The sequence below is a fragment of the Lycium ferocissimum genome, chromosome 8 (genome assembly GCF_029784015.1).
Source record: "Lycium ferocissimum isolate CSIRO_LF1 chromosome 8, AGI_CSIRO_Lferr_CH_V1, whole genome shotgun sequence".
NCBI classification, from domain to species: Eukaryota; Viridiplantae; Streptophyta; class Magnoliopsida; order Solanales; family Solanaceae; genus Lycium; species Lycium ferocissimum.
Window position 1 is genome coordinate 44,362,036 of NC_081349.1, and position 23,440 is coordinate 44,385,475.

Below are 23,440 nucleotides of genomic sequence, written 5' to 3' on the forward strand. Positions count from 1 at the left end.
TTCCGTCCATGTTAGCGCTCTTTCCCTTTGACTAGTTTTTGGGATTGTCGTGACATTTCTTGTTATGATAAGTATTTAAAACTTGATAACTTATTCTTAATTAATTTTCCGCTTATTTAACTTGTTATTAGTAATGTGGTTCGCCTACTCGAAGGATAGTAGGTGCCACCACGACTCGCGAATTCGTCGTGACACTATTGCTCGTCGTTCTCCTTTAATGCTCTCGTTTACCTTCAATGGAATTCGTATCAACATTAGCTATATAATCGTGGAATCATACTTACTAAGGCTATAGAAATTTGGCGGCATTCCTTTGTTTATACTACTTTCCTTCGTATTCCATATCAACCCCACATTCATAATAATCATCATGATGTCATTAACAATAATCGTAGTTCATTCACACGATTCGCATTCCATAATTTCACCTCAATTTCCCATAGTTATGACTAAAAATCCATCGTCGTATTCTTAGTATCCAATACTTATTTCATGTCCTAAAGGTCATTCATAACGTATTTATATCATCAACATATTCATTTCCATGATTCAATCCAACTACTATTTCAAGGTGACATTATTCTTCCGTATCTAACCCATTTGCTATACACTTTTTCAATTCATATGTTTCAACATAATAATACTTCAATTAGCATGTAATAAATATGAAATTTACCTTGGATGATGGAGGAACAAGCCTTGGATGACAATTCACCTTTTCCGCCAAAACCCTACTTTCTCTCTCTTGGGATTTCTTGATTTGTATGCATCATGGGTTTCTTTCACTTGATTCTCTTGATTTCTTGTTGTTGATCTTAGATTTCTAGTGATTTCTCATGGATGAAGTGTTTGGAACACTCTAGTAGGCTTCTTGTGTCAGGAGGAATGAATGAAAATGAAATGAAAAAGAGAATGGTCTCTTATATAAAAATGCAACTCAGCCCGATGGGAATATACGGACAACATACAGGTCGACAAAATATACGGCATTGCATGTTGGACAGTATTCGGGTCCACGTAGCCGCATGGTGTTCTCAAGGATCTTTACTGGACATACGTCCGGTATTTTTACTTGCCAAAGAGGTTCCTGGCCGTATGTCCACTGGCTTTCTCGTGTTTTGTTTCGTCACCTGCTTGATCTCCGATCCATGGAACCTTCTTAACACTTGTTCAACACTTCAATATCATTCTGAGGACGTTATAACTTTCTGGGGCATCATTAGGACATCATTAACTCAATGCCCAAAATTCTCATCCGTTACACTAACTTGTGACTCGCTTCTCTTAACAACTTTCTTTCCTCGAGTCTAATATCTTTGGAAATCTTAATTAGACTACCAATTACTCTTCCTTGTTTATTCTAACCCTCGTGTTCATCACGCCATCGTGAGTCTACTCACTTGTACGCTAAGGGAAATTTTCCAAGGTGTAACACCAAAGTTATGTAAAACCCCTGCCTGATGGACTACTTATAAGTGTAGAAAAAAAACCCAAATAAAATAACCGAATCCAAAACGAGTGAGGAGAACTTTTTTGGCCCGAAACAAATTTGGATGCGTCCACTGAATGGCAACGGCTACGGTTTCTTTCCATTGCTCTCTGCTTCTTTAATTCTTTCTTTCCTTTTTTTGCATGTTTTCCCCAAATCATCTATATATACTATAAAGCTAGACATGAACAAGGTGATGTGGCACCTCTCTATGGATAGCATTCTTGTTTATCTTTTTTCCCAATTTTTGACCTTTTCTCTTCATTTCTCTATTTTACTAAATAAAATATTAAATGTTTCATCCCACTACCCATAATAACTACTCACTCATCATATTTAATAGCATTTGCCACATGTATTTCATTTCTCTGACAGCTTTCTCTAATGAATCGTTATATGGATAACGGTTTTTTTAAAAAGCTATTTGGCTTTTAAAATCATTTTCTGGTTAACATTACCAACTGCAACATATGCATGCCTATATAAAACTATGTACTTAATGCAATTAGATGTGCAATGTTTTCTCATTAATGAAAGAAAAAAGTTCCAAACATGGCTAGCTGTTACAGTTCAAACTTTTATGTTCCGAAAAGAAAGAGGTCATGACTAATAGATTTTATCTTTTTCTCATTTTTTTGAGCTTTTAACCTTATTTTTCCGATTAAAAATCTAATATATATATATATATATATATATATATATATATATATAAAGTTAATATTTTCCATGACTGCAAAATTCATAATAATGACCAACAAAGACAATGAACAACAATGAAGGCAATTAATGATTGTAGTTAATGAGAATATTGAAAAGTCATAGCAATAACATGAAGTCCTCTTCCTCACAAAGAAATTGTGGATTGCTTCAAACAAATCGTCTCTGCTCCTAATGAAGCCTTTTCTTTTTGGTGGGGTAAGAAGATCAAGTGATCTATCAATGACCATTGAACTTTCTTTTTTGTTTCTTTTCTCATCATGAGCATAATTAACTTATGACTTCTTATTTTATGGTGTTTTACAGCGTATCAGAGTGGATTGTGGATACTCGAAGGTATACAAAAACAACAGAATAGGTACGCGGAAGAAAGTGATGATAAGGTTTTCTGGTTTTAATTAGTTTCCTTGAAAGTTTAAATTAAACATATTTTAGTCTTCTTTTGGTGACATATGATTGAAGTTTATTTATATCTCTAGTTTTGAAGAATGTGAATGTTTTTTACGACACTTATAAAGATCGAAAATTCATAGGTATTTATCTATTATATTTTCTTGCTTCTTCTCATAAAGTTATGGTTAGCAACTATATTTATTAGCAAATATTTATGTGTGTGTATAAAGTGAGGCTGAAAAATATAAGAAACACAATCAACTTCGAGAATGTAATTATATTCAAGAGCAATCGATAGTATTATGATTAAGAAATGTGGAGAAATAAAATTGATCTAAAGGTAAAGATAACTTTCTTTTAATATTATAAAAATTATAACAAAAATAATTTTATCATATTTGTTTTTCTTTAATGACCCTCTGTGAGGTATATATTCACTAGTTAAACAATCATTAGGTAATCATTATGTCCCCTTTCCTTGTCTCCCATGCTTTTTTGGTTTTGTAAATTCGATTCCACGTACTTCCTTCAAAATTTACAACTTCCCACTTTTCATTCGGTTTTGCTCAAAATCTGTTTATTTCTCACCACTTCATTCCTACATAGTCAAACTACAATATTAGCACAACTCATTATAATTAATACTCAAAAAACAATTAAAAATGTGAGGCAAACAATAAGTAAACTGTAAATATATACATTTTTGGCCGAACATCACAAGACTTGTTACTATCTTTGTGCTACTCATCTTATAGAAGTTTCACAATTGGCAAGACTTGCCTATGTTTTTTAAGGTCACAAATTTACCTTATCGCTGCAAAGTTGAATATTTTCTTCTTTAATATTTAAAGAATAAAAGGTGTGGGCCCCAACTAAACATCAACCAATATTAAAAAAAAAGCGTGGGCCCCAACCAAACACCAACCAATATTTTAAAAAAAAAAAAAAAAGGTGGAACCCACCATCTCCAAACACACGAAAAAAAAAGTGGACCCCATATTAATCAAAATCAAGAATATAAAAAAAATGAATCGCATATTAAAAAAATAAACAATGTCAAAAAAAAAAAAAAGTGCATCCCATATTAAAAAATCAAACAATATTTATGTAATTTCCAAAGTATCTCATTAAATCAATAATGATGGATTCAATTTAGCGCGTACGTATTAATCCAGGTAGTGGGAGCAAATGAAATGTGGCCAACTAAACATCAACCAATATTTTTTTTAAAAAGTGTGGGCGCCAACTAAACACCAACCAATATTTCAAAAAAAAAAAAAAGTGGAACCCACCATCTCCAAACTCACGGAAAAAAAAAAAGTGGACCCCATATTAACAAAATCAAGCAATATAAAAAAAATGAATCCCATAAAAAATAAAATTAAAAAAAAAAGTGGAACCACCATCTCCAAACTCATGGAAAAAAAAGTGGACCCCATATTAACAAAATCAAGCAATATAAAAAAAAAAATGAATCCCATATTAAAAAAACAAACAATGTAAAAAAAAAAAAGTGCATCCCATATTAAAAAATCAAATAATATTTATGTAATTTTCAAAGTATCTCATTAAATCAATAATGATGAATTCATTACGTGCGTATCAATCCATTAGTGGGAGCAAATGAAATTATTGTAAAGCAACATACTTAAAATACTTATATATTAAAATAAGATAGAATTTAATTACTTTTTCATTTTTTTCCTTACTCTAATAAATGTGAAAAGAGATTAATGTCATAAAAAAAAAATATTAAATGGAGATCAAATAATTAATAAGGTAAATTAGTGAAATTATAATTCTAATTGACGTTTCCTTTAAAAGAAAACATGCCAAGTAAATGAGTTAAACAAAAATATTTACCAAAAATTAAAAAATAGGTTCTTCATTTAAATAGAAAATCAAATTTCTACTTTGTTTCATTTTAAACATGTAAAACTAATATAATAATTTGAATTAGAATTATCCAGATCAAAATTTGATAAAAAATAATAGGTATTGTTTAGGCTCAATCTACATACACCAACAATAGAATATTTTACACCTTTAAATTAATCGAATTAAAATTCAAAGTATCAGCGATCTTAAATATTTTTTGTTTTATCTCAAAGAGAGGAAAATGGTTTCCTTTTAAATAAGTCTATTAATAAATTTTTGTCAACTTTGTATTCATAGCAAACACTAATATAATAAAGTTTTGGATACGGAGCACAAACTACAATGTTATATTAATCGTATTTTGGACAATATATATATATTACTTTACTACTATATAGAATACTTTATAAGCAAGATCGCCATCGAGCCCTTTAGTCGGCCCTACTTTTTTATTTAAGGGCAAAAACATCCTTTGTGGTCCCACCCACTTTTTTTTTTTTAAGAGCAAAAAATGACATTTTATACTTTATATTACCAACTCTTTTAAAAGTAGATAGAAATACTTTATTATATTTCTATTTTTCTACTATAGAAGCATCGGTTTAAATACTCTTAAAAAAAAAAAAAATGCTTCTATATAGTTAAAAAAAAAGAAGGAAAAAGTGGACCCCACCCTCTCCAAACTCATAAAAAAAAGGTGGACCCCACCCTCTCCAAACTCATGAAAAAAAAAGTGGACCCCTATTAAAAAAAACAAGCAATGTCAAAAAAAAAAACGTGCACCCCATATATTAAAAAATCAAACAATATTCATGTAATCTCCAAAGTATCCCCATCAAGTCAATAATAGTGGATTCATTGCTACTATATAAATATTAACCCATTAGTGGGAGCAAATGAAATTATTGACAAGAAAAAAATATGGACCCCATATTATTGTTTTTCTTCAAAAGGTTTAGTAGGCAAATACATACAATTTCCTTTCCTTTCTTTTCTTATATTAGCCTGAGATCTAATTTAGATATTTAATTGTCGTATTTCTTTATTCATGTCATTTATTTGTTATGATTACTAAAATAAATATAATTAAAATATTTCTATTTTAAAATAAGATGGAATTTAATTACTTTTTCATTTTTATTCTTACTCTAATATAAATGTGAAAAGAGATTAATATCAAATGGAGATCAAATAATGAATAAGGTAAATTAGTCAAATTATAATTCTAATTCACGTTTCCTTAGAAAAACCATGCAAAAGATAACATGACAAGTAAAATGAACTAAACCGAGAATATTTACCAAAAATTAAAAAATAGCATTTCTTCATTTAAATAGAAAATCAATTTCTACTTTGTTTCGTTTTAAACATGTAAAATTAATTTAATAATTTGAATTAGAATTATCCAAATCAAAATTTGATAAAAAATAATAAGTATTTTGCACCTTTAAATTAATCGAATTAAAATTGAAAGTATCAACTGATGCTTAAATATTGCTATTGTTTTATCTCATAGAGATGAAAATAGTTTTCTTTTAAACAAGTCTTCACTTTTAAAAAGTATTAATAAATTTTCGTAGCAAACACGAATATAATAAAGTTTAGATACGGAGCACAAAACCCATGCTTCGTGTATATATATATATTATCACTATCCAAACACAACTACATATACATAGACACACTATAATTTAAAGTGTTGGGCCCGTGCGCAACACGGGCATAGGCCATCTAGTTTTATCCAATAGACTGGTTCGAAAAATACGGACCAGTTCGAGAATCAATTATTGGCAACATCAATTACTCCCTTATGTCTCACTTTATATGAAGGTGTTTGACTTGACACGATGTTTAAGAAATAAAGAAATATTTTAAAACTTATGATCTAAAACAACTCATAGAAAATTGTGTGGAGTCAGTCCAAAAAAGAATGACACATTTTTATATTTAGTAAAATCCAGCTTTAAATTTATCTTTTTACCTTTAATGAATGATTTCTACCCACACAATTTTTTATGGATTGTTTTAGATCACAAGTTTCAAAAGCCTTCATTTATTTCTTAAACTTCGTGCCAAGTCAAACACCTTCATATAAAATGGGACTGAGGAAGTAAATTTAAAGTTAAACTTTCACTAAATATAGAAAGGTTTCATTCTTTTTAGACTGATTAAAAAAAAAAGAGTGTCATATAAATTGAGATGTAGTGAGTATCTTTTTAAGTTGCGCTCTAAAAAGTGTGCTTTGGTTTTCATTTGCAATTTTAAAGTTTCACTTGTTTTCTTCAATTTACAATTCTCAGATCACTTTATCTTTGCTTTGCGTTACATTATGTAACTTACATAGCATGATCTTGTAGAGCCTGTTTGGAAAGCCACCTGGTAATCGGAATTGGTGTAATTACTACCCTAGTAATTATACAGTTTAGTAATTATACAGTATTGTAATTACAATGACCTGTTTGTTTGTCATAATGTAATTACAGAGCGTCTTTGTTTGGTTGCACAAGTGTAATTACACAGTTAGTTTAATTTAAAAATAACATTTGATTATAAAAAATTTAAAATTAATATTTAAAATATATGTGCCTTTATAAATGATGTTAAATTAGTTATTTAATAATACATTGTTTCTTGAAAATGTGTCAATTAATAATCATATATTTGTAACTAATATTGTAAAAAATAATTGATATATAATTTCAAATTAATAATATTTTAATTTTAATTGATTATAAAACTAAAAAGCATACCTTTTTTGTGAGAACATCATGGGATTGGATGTTTGACAAAAAAGGAATATTTATAAATATAATGCCATAACATTATTCAAATGTTTGACAAAATTCTATCAACCGTAAGTGAAAAATAAACGACGTACGATGTGAAATAACAAGTCAATAGTATTAAAGCAAATATTTTTAAAATCGAAAGTATAACCCAAATTCAAAATCCAAAAGAATTTTTTTTAACATAATACTCTTATGTCAAATTCCACGTTACATAAGTAAGTTTCAACGTAACATAAGTAAATACTAGTAAGTTTCAACGTAACATAAGTAAATACTCCTATAATTCAAAAGAAAGGGAAAATATAAGTCTATAACCTCATTCACAACGAAATTCTACTTTAATAACGTCACTTATTATATGCCAAGTTTGTTAATGACTCATTCTTTCTAATATTAAGAGATGTAATTTCAAAAATTAGAATATTAACACGGTTATGCTAAATGAATAAAATAAAAAAATAAAATAAATACGAGCAATTATATAGAACCACAAGAAGTAAAGGTTGGGAATGAGAAGAAAGGAAATGAAATATAAATACTATAAAAATAAAAATATATTTAAAAAATAAAAATAATTAAAAAGTAAAAATAAAAAAGAAATTAAATAATAGAAATAAAAAATAAATCAGAAAAGAGAAGAAATTAAAATAAAATAAAAATAAATTAAATAATGGAAATAAAAAATCAATTAAAAAAGAAAAGAAATTAAAAAGAAATAAACTAAAAGTAACCCTGTAATTACAGGATGTAATTACACCCAATTCTCGCCCCCCCCTTGAGAATTGAGAGAGTGTAATTACACCCTCTCAATTACACCACTCCCACCTGTGAATTACCCTCGATCAAACAAACAGCATAAAGCGTATAATTACACTCAATTACACCCAATTCAATTACGGGTGGCTTTCCAAACAGCCCTTAGAGTAGTTGAGATTAGGAGGAAGGAGAAGAATGCATGGAGATGGAAGTTATGTATATATATTGGTCTATTTTTTCACAACTTGAAAAAAGGGATTGAAAGTATCAATCCCTAAGTAATTATTGCAAACCACTAATTATGCAAAAATAACTATAAAACTTTCAGACCGACTTGAAGATTATAAAATTAGAACGTCTCCAAGATTTATTTAAAATCGTCATTTCATTGAGAGAAAAAGAAAAAAGAAAAAAAAAGCTCACAATCATATCTTTAACTCTCTCTCAATAGTATTTGAAATTGCACCAAGACAGTGCCTTATTTTCTCACATTGTATAAGTGAACTTCATAACTTAACGAACCATCAAAAAATTATTTAAACCAGTTTGTTCAGAAATAAACATTTGCAGGAAATTTTTTCTAGAAAAGTTTTTTAATAAGATACAAGACACATTAAAAGTGACTCCAACAGTCCATAAGGGCCACGAGTGTATTTGGTATGATGCGAAAACATAATTTCCTGCGGAAAATAACTTAGCTTTAAAAACTATGTTCTGAATCTTTTTTCATTTTGGTTGGTTTTGAAGTGCTAACTCATACAAATAATAAAAAATATAGCATATGAAACATGGAATTGGTGTTCTGCTGATAATTTTGATATTAAAGGTTCACAATTGTATCTTTAATTGATTAAAAATAGTAACGCAAAGCCAGAGTTTAGACAGCTGCAAAGACAAAGATTTACGCCAATGAACTTCCATTGGATAATAATATAATTCTTTTGAAGAAACAAAATAAAAATAAAATGAGAATAATCAATTGAACATGTGTCAAAGCCCTGATGAATACATACAAGCTGGCAAAACTTATGTTCCAAATAATCTCATCAATTGAACATGTTTCTCCCACAGAGATTTGCAAAGGACCGCTCAGATTGGGAAACCAGCAGAAACTAGACTACATAACCAAATGAACAAAAAAACAAAGTTTTTCTACAGTACAGCAAACGAACAACTGAATACCAAAAGAATAGGAAGGGTGTATAATTACTTTCTCCATACAGGTAAAAGACTATGACACTAGAGAAAAACATAGGAAAAAAAAAAACACAAGATCTTTCATAAAACATAAGAAGCAGCAGGAGGAGGTTGAAAGGTAGCAAGGAAGAAGCACAGGACGCGACTGAGCAGGTTCATCCGATGAGCAAGAATCATCCCTTCAAGTATATAGTTGGTAGCAAGCAACCAATGGAATGAGAAATGCACATCAAGAGAGTTCTGTTAAGTTTTCTAGTTTATGTTCATGTACATTCAACCACTATTTTATGTAAATATCATTACTCCTTACACAATAATGACCAAAGAGTCCAGGGATCGTCCCTACCATGTCTCCATGTTAGTGTGCAAAAAGTGCAAATCTGGACCATCCATCAGAAGAGCACAGTTGGTCGGGCAAAAGTAAGAGAACTATGACATGCTACAGTAAGTGAAGCATTGGGTCGATCAATTGCATTAGGTAGGAGATGCAACACTTATCTTATGAATAAATTGAGGCAAATTTAGCACTATAAAGTCGGCTAAATACGAAATGGTCTGCACAACAACCCCCCCCCCCCCCAACACCCCAATTGTCAATGCAAAACCATGGAGCACTAACACAAATAGACCACACACCACGTAGCACCTTCCCGTAGTAAGCAACTATAAAACTGAAGTGCATGCTTGCATGGAAAACTGTTTCACTATCTTCGAAACCACAAAGAATGCGACTTTCAATATGTATTGATCGAGCAAAAACTAATCAATCAAATGACAGTATAACTAGATTGCTAAAATGAAACGCCTAAACACTGTACAAGGAATGGATTCCCAACATCTTTGATGGATATTTTACAGGAGGTAAACTGGCCCTTCTGACGAAGCTATATATTCGCAAGCATCTTTGAGACTGGGAACTACTTGATTTGGTGTCGTACTTTTATCTATTGAATGATGGCAAACTCTCACTATTGTCATGCTGAGAAAGTACAGAAATAAACTACCTTTAGCATTAGTCTTAAAACAGTTTCATAAAAAAATAGCAATCAAGTAGATAAATGAAATACTTCAAACACTCATGGAGTAAAAGAGGAGTAAAAGAGTTGCATCAATAATACTACCACTACATCGAGTTTCTTGCACAGTTTTAAAATCTTGTAACCCAAAGTGCATCTATTCATATTAAGCTCTCAGTAATACTATAGCTTCCAGGTGGTCATATCATTCCTTCATACTATTTCACAAATCAAGTGGATGTTTCAAGGTTAAATATCCGATCTCCAATCCTTCATCGAAATAATGATGAAGGGAAATAATGGCTTTCACTTAATCCCGACATGATACTTCATTTCCTTGTATAGTATTCAAGACCTTTAGCGTTAAGATAAATTTTAGCATCAAGGACCCATAATAAGACTCTCCCTTCATTCCAATTTATGTAACACTCTTTCCTTTTTAGTCAGACCCAAAAAGAATGACACCTTTTTATATTTAGTAGTAACAATTAACTTTAACATGTCTATTTTACCCAAAATGAGATGATTTATAGCCATATAAATAACTAGGACTTATTTTAGACCAAAAGTTTCAAAAGTCATCCTTTTTTTCTTAAACTCCGTGCCCAGTCAAACACCATCACATAAATTATGACGGCAGGAGTAATTCTTTTCAAAAATGTCAAGTGACACAGGTTCAAGAAATGTATGGCTTTTCTTTGAAAAGGGAGATTCTAACAACATTGTTTGAAGACAATATTGCATGCATACCTCAACTGAAATGATGATACATTAAAGGGAGACGGCATAAATCACATTTCACCAAAATTATTTCACTTATCATCTTCAACAGAATGGTGAAATAGATGTTGGAATAATACATAAATCTCCTTTGTACTTGCGAATTTTCAATTATATACTTGAACTTTGCAGGGGCCCTATGACCTCCTATATGTGTTTGAAGTGGTACACATACCATCTTCTTACGAGACAACCAAGTTTTGTGTATAGCGGTGAACTACAAGTGCCACTTTATCTTGTCCCCTCTTTCTCATTCTTTCTTTATTCTCTATTCCTTCTGTGTCCATTATCCACCACTTTATCCACTACTCCACCATCAAAGGTCTCACCATGGCATTGTCCATTCTCTGATCTCTTTCCCTCAAACACCACTCGAAGAAGCTTCATTGTTTGAAGGATGAAGGTCACCATTAGTGGTTGTTGGGTCTTCTTGAATCTGAAGGTTGCCTAGAGACAATAGCCAGGAAATGAAATATGTGATTATTAGGCCTTTTGAATGGCGTCAAGATGGATCTTTGAATCTGAGAGGTGAGTAATGGACTTTAGCTATAAATGGTGGAGATGGGTCTTCTTGAACCTGAAGGTGAAAGGGAGAAATGGAAGGGGAGCAATGATAGAACAAGTTGAATTTGAAGTATTGAGTAAAGGGTTCTATATGAAGTAGGTGCCTATGTTGCTCGGACTCTTCAAAAATGTCTACGCGTGCGTGTAGAATGTAGTGCATTCTTGGAGGATTCAACACGGGTGCGGCAACATTTTGCGAGAGTCCAAGCAACATAGGTAGGTGCAGTGAAATGTTTGTTGGATTGATGAAGATAAAAATTGGAGGTTCTTCTAGAAAAATTGGACAAGTCCAGCGGAGGAAAATATGTATTATCCCAATAGATGTTCAGTAAATTCATTCAAGTGATAATTTGACAGATCTCTTAACTGAGGCATTGCCACCCTCAACATTTGAGAAGCTGATACACAAGATTGGAATGCATCATCTCCGTGATATTTTCATTAGAGGGATAAAATATGTTATGTACTCTTTTTCCCTTAACCAAAGTTTTTTCTCATTGTTTCCTGGTAAGGTTTTTAATGAAACAACTGCAATGTGTATTACTAAATGAGTACTCTTTCCTTTCACTAAGATTTTTTGCCACTGGTTTTTCTTAGTAAGGTTTCAATGAATCACGTTATCTAATAATGGACATCCAAGGAGGGATGTTGTGGACATATTTATTTATGCGGATGTCCAAATATTCTATCTAATAAACCATTTCAATACATGTTGTCACTTAATTATTGTGATTTTTGGGATGTATTCTTGTGACCTTTGGATGTATTTTGTATCCTCTAAATAGGACACTCTTAACCCCATGGAAGATACACTATGAAGAACTAAGAAAAGTTCTCTCTTCCTCTCAACATTTCTTGTCTACACCATATTCCATATTATTCTTATTTCACAACATAAGTGAGATTGTAGGAGTTTGGTTAGTTTTAGGGTTTTGGAGTAAAAGTGTCCATTTTTTGCAAACATTAAGCATCATTTTCGTTTTCATTTTTTGATAAGAAACTAAGGATCATGTGTGTTAAGAGTACATATGAAGGACCAAAATATTTGACCGCTATACATTAAGGACCCCTTCGTCCATGACATGTATCTTACATACATGGCACAACTGGTGTTATGGAAAAATAACCTTTAACAATATAGTAACAGCATCACCCCACAGACATCAAATGTGAATAGTTCCGGTGGCTTGACTCTAGGGGATATAACGTGAAGTAGAAAGGCAAAAAACTGATATTATGGCTTGCCAAGAGGAGAACAGATAAGTGTCTCTAATATGTGATTTAAAATTAACAAATAAAGAACAACAAATTACAGTAATTTTTCCTGGAGGAAATTCCATAACAAAATTCATTTATTGCATGGGAAGGTTGTAGAAAGATATCATCCTCAAGGATCTAGAAGTGTCAACAATAAAAACGAGTGTTATTCAAAGAGTGTTGATGCTGAGCTAAGACTGAAGTTTGGGAAGATCCATGGTAAACTCTGTAGACTAACACGAGTAATTTACTTAGCAAATGTACAAGTAATTTACTTAGCAAATGTAACGGAAAAGTAGGAGCAGTAAACATGTAGCACATATAGGCAAATGACGGAATTAAAACCCAACAATCAGCTCTTACAGCAATCAAATCACCGGCACTCGCACCTGATCCTTGCAGTCCTCAAGACAGTGATCCAGATCCCTTGTCCTTTACCTTCTCTTACACCATTTTCCCAAGTGCCAGTAAGTCCCATCAGGACCTAACAATCCACCAGAAAAGCAGCTGTCTCCTGGGATATTCACTCAGTGTCAGGGGAAACAAGTAATTGTTAACTGATTTCTGTTTTCCTAAATGAACTTAAATCTCCCCCAAGGAAAGTCAAAAGCAGAGAAAAGTAAAAACTAGGAAAATGAATTATTGACGTAATTCTTTTAATTAAGGGTTAAATCAAGTTTAAGAGCATTCTCTAATCAGCGGATAAGATCATTTGGTAGAAGTAAATTATCATCACTCGAAGAACAGACAACACTTTAACATCAAGATGAGGCAGATAGAGACCTGGTTGGGCAAGTACAACGGGTGAAGAAGTCTCTTTCCTGGTGTGAAATGAGGGCTGGTGCTGTGTAATGTCATCTAGAGGTGGAAGGTCAGTATCATCATCATCAAGAATAATCACAGGGGGCATGTTTTCTGTACTTTTCTTACTACAATTCCTTGAGCCTGACGTTCCATCTTTATTTCCTGATCCGTGCACTAGACTTCCATCATGGACAGCCTTCTTAGGGCCAATTGATTGATGCAAGTTTTGGTTTGCTACTTCATGCAGATAAGTGGAAGTCTCTGAAGTGCCTCCATCTTTGTTTCTCATGGAAGAGTCTTTGTTGTGATTATTTTTGTGAAGACTGCTAGCTATAATATCTTCTGCCGTGTTTAGTATACTCCTATCCTTAGACTTATACTTTCTTTTTCTCCTTGGTCTAGATAAATCATCACATGATCCAGTTACCATGCATAAATCTTCTTCTGTCTCAGCAGGTGCCTTATTCTGATTCTCATATGAATCTCTGTCAACTTTTGGTTCTTTACTTCCCTGGTAGTTTTTCTTGGAGGCTTTCGACATTCTCAAAATTTCATTATCTTTTCCTTCAAGTGCCATCTCAAGTTCTTGGACCCTAACCTATAAATAGCCGCACAATCAAGCACTTTCAAAGCTCAAATTTTGTAATATACCATATTTCATTTAGGACGGCGAAAACTTACCTTCAACTTATTTTTCTTCTCTTTAGCTTTCTGAAGTTTCCTGAGAGAACGAGCCTCTTGCCTGTTGCACTTGGTCATTAGTTCTTTGTAACTTCTGCCAGATAAATGCAATAAAGTTTTCTGTCAAACTTACAGTTAACATATTGAGATTGCTTCTGTGCTTGATAAAAATAGATCAAGAAAATAAAGATTGCTTTTGAGCTTGAGAAAACGAGATCATTGTGAATGACAAACTATTGAGCTGGAAACTACCTTTGCCAGGTGAAAATATCAAAGGAGTGAATTAGGAAAAAAAGATCTGATTAAGAAAAGGATTTCCATTGTAGACCCAAGCCTAACACTTAGCATCACACTGATGTCATTCCATAGACAAGTGAATAATAATACTCCATCAACATGTAGCTACATAATAGCCAACCTTGTTGCAACAAAACAATAAAACTCATTACTTAACTAATCCACATAGAAAAAGTTGCCCTGTAACTACCTATAAAGCAGCAAGAAGCCAACATTTGTTTTGAAACAGAACTACTTTTGGAGCTTTATATGTAAGCATATAGCATAATGTACAAGAACTATTTTTTATTTTCGCTTTTGCATTTAGAAGTTTCAGTTCAATAACTTCAATTTCCTCACAGAAATCACTGTTCCTTCTCATAAAGTAGAATTAGGAAGCCTGGCTCTTAGTAGAGTTGCCAGGCTCATCAAGCATACGTTTTACCGAATGAACTTTCTATCTACATGGCCTATCCCCAATATCAGATCAGAAAGTAATTTTCCCGAGCTTGAGAGGAAACTCAGTGTAATATATCAAAGTTTTTAGAATTCAGATTTCCCACGAAATGAACTTCCAAGGATCATATCTACAACATAAAAACAAGGGGAAAAAATCTCTAAAGCAAAAGAAGAGCATTCAGATATGAAGTTTCATGCCGAAAACTGTAACTTCCTAAATAAAAGTAAAAGCTTACTTGTTACGGATGACCAATGATTTTTTCAGGACATCAATTGTGTCTTTGCTATTGACATCATTTCCTAATGAAGCAAGTTTCAAGACCTCTTCTTCCTCCAAGCTAAAATCGCAGACTCTGAAGTAAACCATGAAGAAAAAGTGAAAAAGAACTATTGTAAATCTAATATAAGGATGCAACTACTTGTTGCCCTCAATATGATTGACTTACAACTTGAGTGTTGCAAGCTCCTTAGCTAGAGCCATATTTCTATCTTGTAGCCTTATGCACTCCAAAGTTGATCGATCTAGCTCCTGTAGCACAAATTTGCCCAGAATATAGTAACTAATAACTTACATATATACCACCTAGAAGAATTACGTACAAGCATGCATGAATAGATGCACTAGCAAAACATCATGAGGAAAGAATATCTACCTTGGATTTAAGATGTAGCAACTGCTGCATGGCTGCCTCCTGTTTCACAGCTTCATCCTTTAGAGTCACTTCCATTTTCAACTCCTCCTTGCATGTGAACAGCTGAAACAAAAAAAAAAATGCCATTACTACAAAATTAGTTGAGATGAAAACGTGATGACATAAAGTCTTGCGCAGATCAAGTTTGAACCAAATATGCTCACATAAATATCTTTAGTTTTAGTTGATGGTGCCAGATTCTTCTCAACTTTACTAGAGCCATGCTTATTCCACCTAAGAAAATGAGGCTTTTGCCAATCATTAGCCAAACAATAACCTAAAATACGGAAGATGCATATTTCATTCCTCACATGTAATCTGTAGACATAGAACTCTTCATGGAACTCACGAATTTTTATATCTATCAAACTTCTGTCATTTTCATTTGGTCAACTATGGGCAAAAAGACTTGGAAAGAAATTGACTTTTCTCATCTCTGTGATGGATGATTTCACGAAACAAGTACTCAGCTGTTTGGTGCTTGAAGGAGGAGATTACCATACTTAGATTCTAAATCAAGTAGAAAATTTGTTTCTAAATCTTTCGCTAATGTGAGGTATATTAGGGCTACAGGGAAGCATGGTGAGTTTCTCTGCAAAATTATATTTTCTCTAGCTGGCAACATTGTGTATGATATTTGCAATTTAGATTGTATCTGTTACATGAAGGTAAGGTTGATGTATCTGACTAGTAGCCCGCAGAACCTCACAATAGATTATCCCTGCCCTCGAGTTTTTGGCCAAAAACATCCCTGAACTATACCCAGAACTTAAGGTACTTCCTTAAAATACCACGCTGAACAAAATAAATCCTTTAAGTATCCAAAATGTAGCAAGTTTCATCCTTTTGACCAGACTGTTAAAAAGACTAACAGACCCACCCATGTGCAACTCGTGACTCCAGAGCTCTCTCATATATATCCTTTCTATCTCATCAAATTGAGAAAATACCATAAATGGAATAAGCATGAGGCAATTGCGTAGCATTCGACAGCTTGATATTCTGTATTCATGAGAGATAAAGAGATAGCAAGATGAACTATTTACCTCTGCATTGACTTCTTTGAGATCTTTCAGCTGTTTTTCCAAAGTGGAAGTCAGTCGTAAAACTTTCCCTTCCAACCTTTTGACCTCATTTCTCAATTCCCGATGATCCTCTTCATAATCACGAGGTTTCTGGGTGAGACTTGTATCATTTGGATCGCCAATAGATTGGAAATAAAGCCTAGTTGCATTTTCTTCTGAACAAGCCTGTTTGCAGACTGGACAATTCTTCTTTTTCACATTTTTTGCGCAGTATTCAAACCATTGCTGAAGACTGGTTTTTTTTGCAACCATAACATACAAACAGAAACAAATATATCAGATAAGGACAACAACTATCTCCTATCAGATAGTCAATTGTTTTAAAGTAGGGAACATTTTTTTTTTCCATAAGTAAGCATAAAGGTACATTTGGTTTAAAGGAAAATGTTTATCTTAGGAAATCATTTCTCTGATCATCTTTTAGTGTTTACTTGACTATAAAAGCAACTAACATAAAGTACTTGTACAAAGTGTAGAATTGTGGTGCAGAAGAATAGTTTGGTGATAATTTTAGTATTAAAGGTTAACAACAATGCATGACTGTTAAGGACCCGTTTGGCCATAAAATTATTCACTTTTTATGGTATAATTTTTCACTTTATTTGAAAATCAATATTTGGCCGTGAAAATTCCAAATCCAACTTGAATTTGTATCTTAAATTTGGAAAAAAACTTACAACCTGTTTTCCAACTCACTTTTCACTGTTAAAGTTGTATTTAAGTACATTCAAGGATGAACATTATTCCAAATATTCTTTGCAAAAGATATAACCAAACACAACTCCATCTTCAACTTCAACTCCATAAATTCCAAATAAAGTGAAAATATCTGGAATCTATGGCCAAATGCCTACTAAAAGTTGATAAAAACAAAGGACTGCAGCTCATAAGTGGAACAAAAAAAATATTCCCTTTTGGATAAAAATAAGGAAAACATTTTTCACAATAGAAAGAAACTAAACATAGAACTTAAAGAAATTGACAAATTTGTATACCATAAACTAACTCATTAGCACAAGGGTAACAACTACCAATTAAGGGTGAAAACAAATGATTTTTAATCAAGTGTAATACTCACTCCATTTCAATTTGTTTGTCTGGTTTTGACTTGACACGGAGTTTTAAAAAAGTAAAAACTGCTTTTGAATTAAACAAACATAGAATGTACCTTAATCATGACATGATAAAGTTAGAATGAAAGAGGTGCTAAAAAAGTAAAGAGATATTCTTTTTTAAAACGGACCGAAAAAGAAAGTAAAACAAACAAATTGAAACAAGATGGGGTAGCAATTCTGGGTGAAAAAAAAAGGTTGATTTTTAATCAAATGGAATATAAGCAAGGAAACCCAATAAAATTGTTTGATTATTATTTTCATAAAAATGAGGGGATATACTAACCATAGTTCGTGAAAAACGTGACCGCAAATAGTAACGGATTGGAGATCTTCGATAATAGGGTTTTGATCTTCATAACATATTGAACAAATTGTCTTCGCAAAATTGTTCACTCCAACCATTTTCTTCTATTCCTTTCTCCTTTTCATGAAGGGAAATAATGGAGAGAAAGGAGGAGGGAAAACAAAATTGAATCCACGGGGCGGGAAGAAGAGGGAAAATTTAGGAAATTTATACTGCACCAACTAAGACCCTACACACACAATATTAACAGCCCGTTTGGATTGACTTATTTTATGTGCTTTTAAATTATTTTTGTATTGTTTGGCTAAAATAAAAAGTATTTTTAAGTTAAAATAATAAAATAAGCCAAAAGTTAAAATTAATAACTTATGACTTTTGACTTATAAGTCTTATATTAAGGGATAAGCCAAAAAGCCCATCCAAACAGGCTTTAAGTCACGATTCCAATAGAGAAAATTAGAAACTTAAATGTACGTGTAAAATTTTATTTTTTGCGCGGATTGCCCTCCATTTGGGGTGATCTTTAACTTTTGTCCTCTGCCTTTGCAAATTCTTCCTTAAGGCAGCTTAAGGCCCAAGACAGAATTTGTAAAGGCAGAGGGCAAAAATTTAAGACCACCAATTTGAGGGGCAAATATTAAAGACCACCCCCAGCGAAGGGAAATCCTGCAAATTGCCCAATTTATTAAAACTGTAATAAAAAATTGTAGATATGAACCCATAAGTTTAAAAATATAATGGGTTCAATCTAACGATCTTACTAAGGATAAAATGGGGAAAAAAAAGTTAATTTTGTCTTCAACATCTAAAATATCAAATATTTTGAGAAAGATATTTTTAGTGAGAATGATACGCATTTTGAGATGAAGGGAGTAGCTTAAAAATGTCTCTCGTTCCACTTACTGAATAAAAAATAGGGGAAAGATCATGCATGCCCCCTCAAACCAAAATAATTACCGGCTCGTAACCCCATTACTTTCGTACCCCAAAAAAAAAATACCAAAATGCCCCTAGTTATGATACCACTGTCTTATATACATGTACCGTGATGGTATCCTGAAGAACTGCTTCAATCCTTTAGTGAGACACTCCTCAAGGCCATGGTACCATCATGGTATATAAATATACCGAGATGGTATCATGGAGGACTGTTTCAGTCCTTCTCTTAGAACTCCATGATACCATCGTGATATATAAATATCTTTGTGATGATATCATGAAGGCATGAGTTTGGCCAAGGGGTATGTCGGGTAAATATTTCCAGCCGATGGGGGTAGAAGTGAAAATAATTTGGGAGGGAGCATGGACGGGTAAATGTTTTATATTTTAGGAGTATTCAGTGATGTTTTCCCTAAAGAATACCTCAACATTAAGATTAATGGACCTCAACATTAAGATTAATGGTCGACTAGATTGGGCTTTAGAAAAAGTCATGTGACGATGTATGATTTGTTTAGGTATTAATTTAAGTGAAACTTACATAAACATCTATAGTTTGGACACTATTAACAAGCTATAGCTATACTTTAGCTAATTACGGCTCGTAGCTACTAATTTATTGTCATATGGTGTATTCTATTATATTCAATTCAGCTGTATTCAAACAACACAAGTTAAAAAAATACAGGGATATTCCACTGTATTCAATTCAATGTATTTATTCGTAGTTATTTTTACATTATATTCAATTCAGTTGTATTCAAATAACAAAAATTCAAAAAATACAAGCAAAAATACAAAAAATCTCCTTCGGAATATATGCGAAAATAGAAAACGATACACTGTATTTACACTAAAAATTGATGAATACACTCCCAGCAGATCTAAAAAATACAAAATAAAAAATAAAAAAAATACATTCAGATCTGAGAAATTGAACAAAGCTTAATGAACTTCTGCACAAGAACTAAAAGCAAATTGAAGATTTAGTTTGAATCCAGAAATGTACTAATGGAGTAACTTCACTCTTTCTAATGCATTGTGTCTAAATTTCATCTTAAAAATTGAAGAGTACCTAGATATTATTTAGTGTTTTGGGAGTTTTAAATAAATATCAAACAAGTTATTTAAAAATCACGTACTCGATATTTATACTTTCATGATACTAATAAAGCTTATTTTATATTACCAACCCAAAATTCATAAAAATGTATTCACTGATTTCAATATTTTTATCTATATTTGGGCCCGTGCATAGCACGGGGTTTTACAACTAGTATCTTTAGAAATACAGAAAAGAGCCAAAAATACCTTTGACAATCAAAAAAGGTTTAAATATATCCTTCATTTATCTATTGGACTAAAAATATCCCTCCGCTCACCTTTTTGGCTCACTTATGCCCTTTAACTAATGGTCAATCTTTGAATTAAAAAAATATTTATTTAAATTTCACGTGACAACTTCTTATTGGCCAAAATTAAAACACCCAACCCATTTTTTTGTGAGGACTGCCCTTTAAAAGCATTGGTCTGTAATTTTTGCCCTTCAAATTAGTGGTCTTTAATTTTTGCCCTTCGCCTAATACCCCAAGGTTTTGGATTCGAACCCCAGCTCAGTAATAAAAAAATAAAAAAAATCACAAGGCAGAGGTTTGGATTCACAAGGCAGGGGCCTGCATGCAAAACTCTGCCTGCAGGGAGAGTTTTGCATTCAAAACTCTGCCCGAGGCCTAACTTTGGCCCAAATAGGCCTAACTTTGCTACAAAACTCTGCTTTGTGATTTTTTTGTTTTTACTGAACCGTGATTCAAACCCCAAACCTCATGATATTAGGCAAAGGGCAAAAATTAAAGGCCACCAATTTAAGGGGCAAAAATTAAAGACCAGGGCCTTTGAAGGGTAATCGTGCAAATGACCCATTAAAAAGACTCGCCCTTATGTACACATTTTTCTAACTAACCCGACTCGAACAAACAATCTTAACTAAATTAAGAGACCCAATTCCATCAAATTCTATGGAAGTAAAAGCTCCATCCAAACAGGCTTTTAGCTCCCTTTCGGCCATAGATTTTGGAAGCAATTTTTCAAAATATATTTTCAAATATCTGTTTGGCCATAGAATTTTGGGAGATCTTGGAAATCAAATCTTCAAATCTCAAAATCTGCTCCAGGCCTGTTTTTTTGTCCAAGATATAACCGTTGACTCTTTTAAAAAATTTAAATTTTGTCCCAAACTTTTGTATTTAATAAAAAAGCCCACCATCTAGTTACTATTTGTTGTTGTTTTTTCTTGCACTTAGAGATCTTTATAGGTAATTGTAATTTGACGAATCATAGTAGCAAGTAATTGAGTTATTAGCAGCTGCTACAAAATACCATTTATGATTTTAGAATAGTGACTTATATAGCTCGTTATAAGAATTTTAATTCTGTGCCAAACTTATCTATATATAGAATTGTGGTTTGTGATAATGGACAATGAACATGAAGGTTATGCATAATTTGAGATTATCAAGTATGTTTGCTTTGCACGGTTGGATATTTTTAAAACTTATGGGTATATATGTCACGTTTCACTTTTTTTTTTAGAGTGAAATATTTTTGAAACTATAGCCAAACATATCTAAAATTGACTTCGCCCAAATCAGATTTTTTCATTTTTTTTGTTTTTTTTGGGTCTCCCTCTTTTAAAATCAGAACCCATTAACCTGAGTATTTCCCCCCTCCAGCCACCACAACAAATTAGAGCACTATTTTCCCTAAAACATCAAATCCCCTCTCACTGCTAAACCTTTTGCTAGGGTTTTAGTTTTTTTATTCTTTTTTTAAATCATCATTTAGGGTTCATGTATGGAGTATCTTTATATACTAAAATCACTTTCTATAATTTTGAAAAATTCAAGTTCTGTGTGTTTTCCTAAGCTCTTTCTTGTCTTTATTGTTTGCTAGGGTTCATGCATGAAGAGATTTTAGTGATTTCCCCCAATTCCTCTATTCTAATGGTTTTATTTTTGGCATAGTACATAGATAGATACTTAAACTTTGTGTATACAGGGGCGGATTTAGAGGGTGGGGAGGGTGTTAGACAAAAAATTACAGTGTATGTATAGGGTAGATTTTCTGTGTTTATGTATATATATTAACTTTTGAATACCTGAACAAATGCAAAAGGTTAGCTCAAGCGGTCTAGAGTGTTCAAAATTGTCTCTAACGTCCTAGGTTCTTCAATGTGTTAGTAGGATTTGGTCTACATGGTAGTTTCTTACACAAATATTAAGTGGGTGATCAATTATCTGGCTTTGAAAGAGAAGAATTTGCACCAAGTATTACGCATGAATTAGTCAAATTAAGAAACATGACCAAATTATGAAGAGTGCACTCCCTTAATTGTCTTTTTCCCACTGATCAGATGTCTATAAAAAGATCTTTTTTTCTTTTCTTAGTTTAAACCAAAAACCATCACCATAGTGATGATGGGGGGGTTTGGCTAGACCCTACCATGTCCATTGACTCCAAAATAATTACATCCTAATGGAGGGGACATGGTACCTTACCTCCTTCTCTTTAGGACAGTCAATATAACACCCGTACCTTTAATGTAAGCTTTGACCATGATTCTAGACTTAGAAAACCAGATAAAAAATGTGGGAATTGGAATTTCTTCTTCAGTTGTAGGAAGGGGGTTTACGCCCATGAACAGTGACCATATTCAGTATATAGCTCGTATTTCAAATCGTAAGTTAGCACCAAAGATCACCGAGCATTTTGGAATTTGGCATTGGGAGATTTCATTGTTAAATACGGACCGTATTTTGAAATATGGACTGTATTTCAAATCTTATTTGTAATTTGGGAAAACTTCTTTGATGAAAGTTGTAGAGCTTTGAAATACCTTTCCAACGGTATATTATGGGGGTCAAATGGACATCTGTGCAAAGAGTTATGGCCATTTTACTGAAGAGTCGCAGAGCAGTCCAAACAAAATACGGACTGAAATACGGCCCGTCTTTCAAAATACGGCCAGTATTTTGTTGGGCGTAAAATTCAATGTTCCAGAACAGTATATATTCGTCCATATCAATTCAAATCATTATTTTTCATTCCTTCAAGCCCTAAAACGACCTCTTACCCTCTCCCATCATCAAGAACACTAAGGTAAGCCTATTTTAATCATTCCAAGTTAATTCTAATATATATCCTTGTAATATAAACAAGAAATAACCTAGGATTTTCAAGAAAACCTATCTCA

The 23,440-nt window shown here is 32.5% G+C and overlaps 1 protein-coding gene across 3 annotated transcripts; it reads right to left on the bottom strand.

Annotated features, from left to right (window-relative positions):
• Positions 1 to 8,922: 8,922 nt before the first annotated feature.
• On the bottom strand, positions 8,923 to 18,499 carry LOC132068575 (uncharacterized). 3 transcript variants are annotated; one of them, XR_009417444.1, is made up of 9 exons: positions 18,232 to 18,499; positions 16,795 to 17,065; positions 15,710 to 15,811; positions 15,503 to 15,585; positions 15,293 to 15,409; positions 14,322 to 14,382; positions 13,620 to 14,238; positions 13,200 to 13,350; positions 8,923 to 10,198 (listed from the first exon to the last, which is right to left on the bottom strand). XR_009417444.1 is itself a non-coding variant. In XM_059462213.1 (9 exons), exons 1-8 carry the CDS (start codon positions 18,348 to 18,350, stop codon positions 13,271 to 13,273), a joined length of 1,485 nt encoding a protein of 494 aa, XP_059318196.1. In that variant the 5' UTR covers positions 18,351 to 18,498; the 3' UTR covers positions 8,923 to 10,198; positions 13,226 to 13,270. The 3 variants fall into 3 exon arrangements, 1 of the variants encoding a protein (XP_059318196.1); XR_009417443.1 differs by having other exon boundaries at positions 14,322 to 14,415; positions 18,232 to 18,498; XM_059462213.1 differs by having other exon boundaries at positions 13,226 to 13,350; positions 14,322 to 14,415; positions 18,232 to 18,498.
• Positions 18,500 to 23,440: the final 4,941 nt, after the last annotated feature.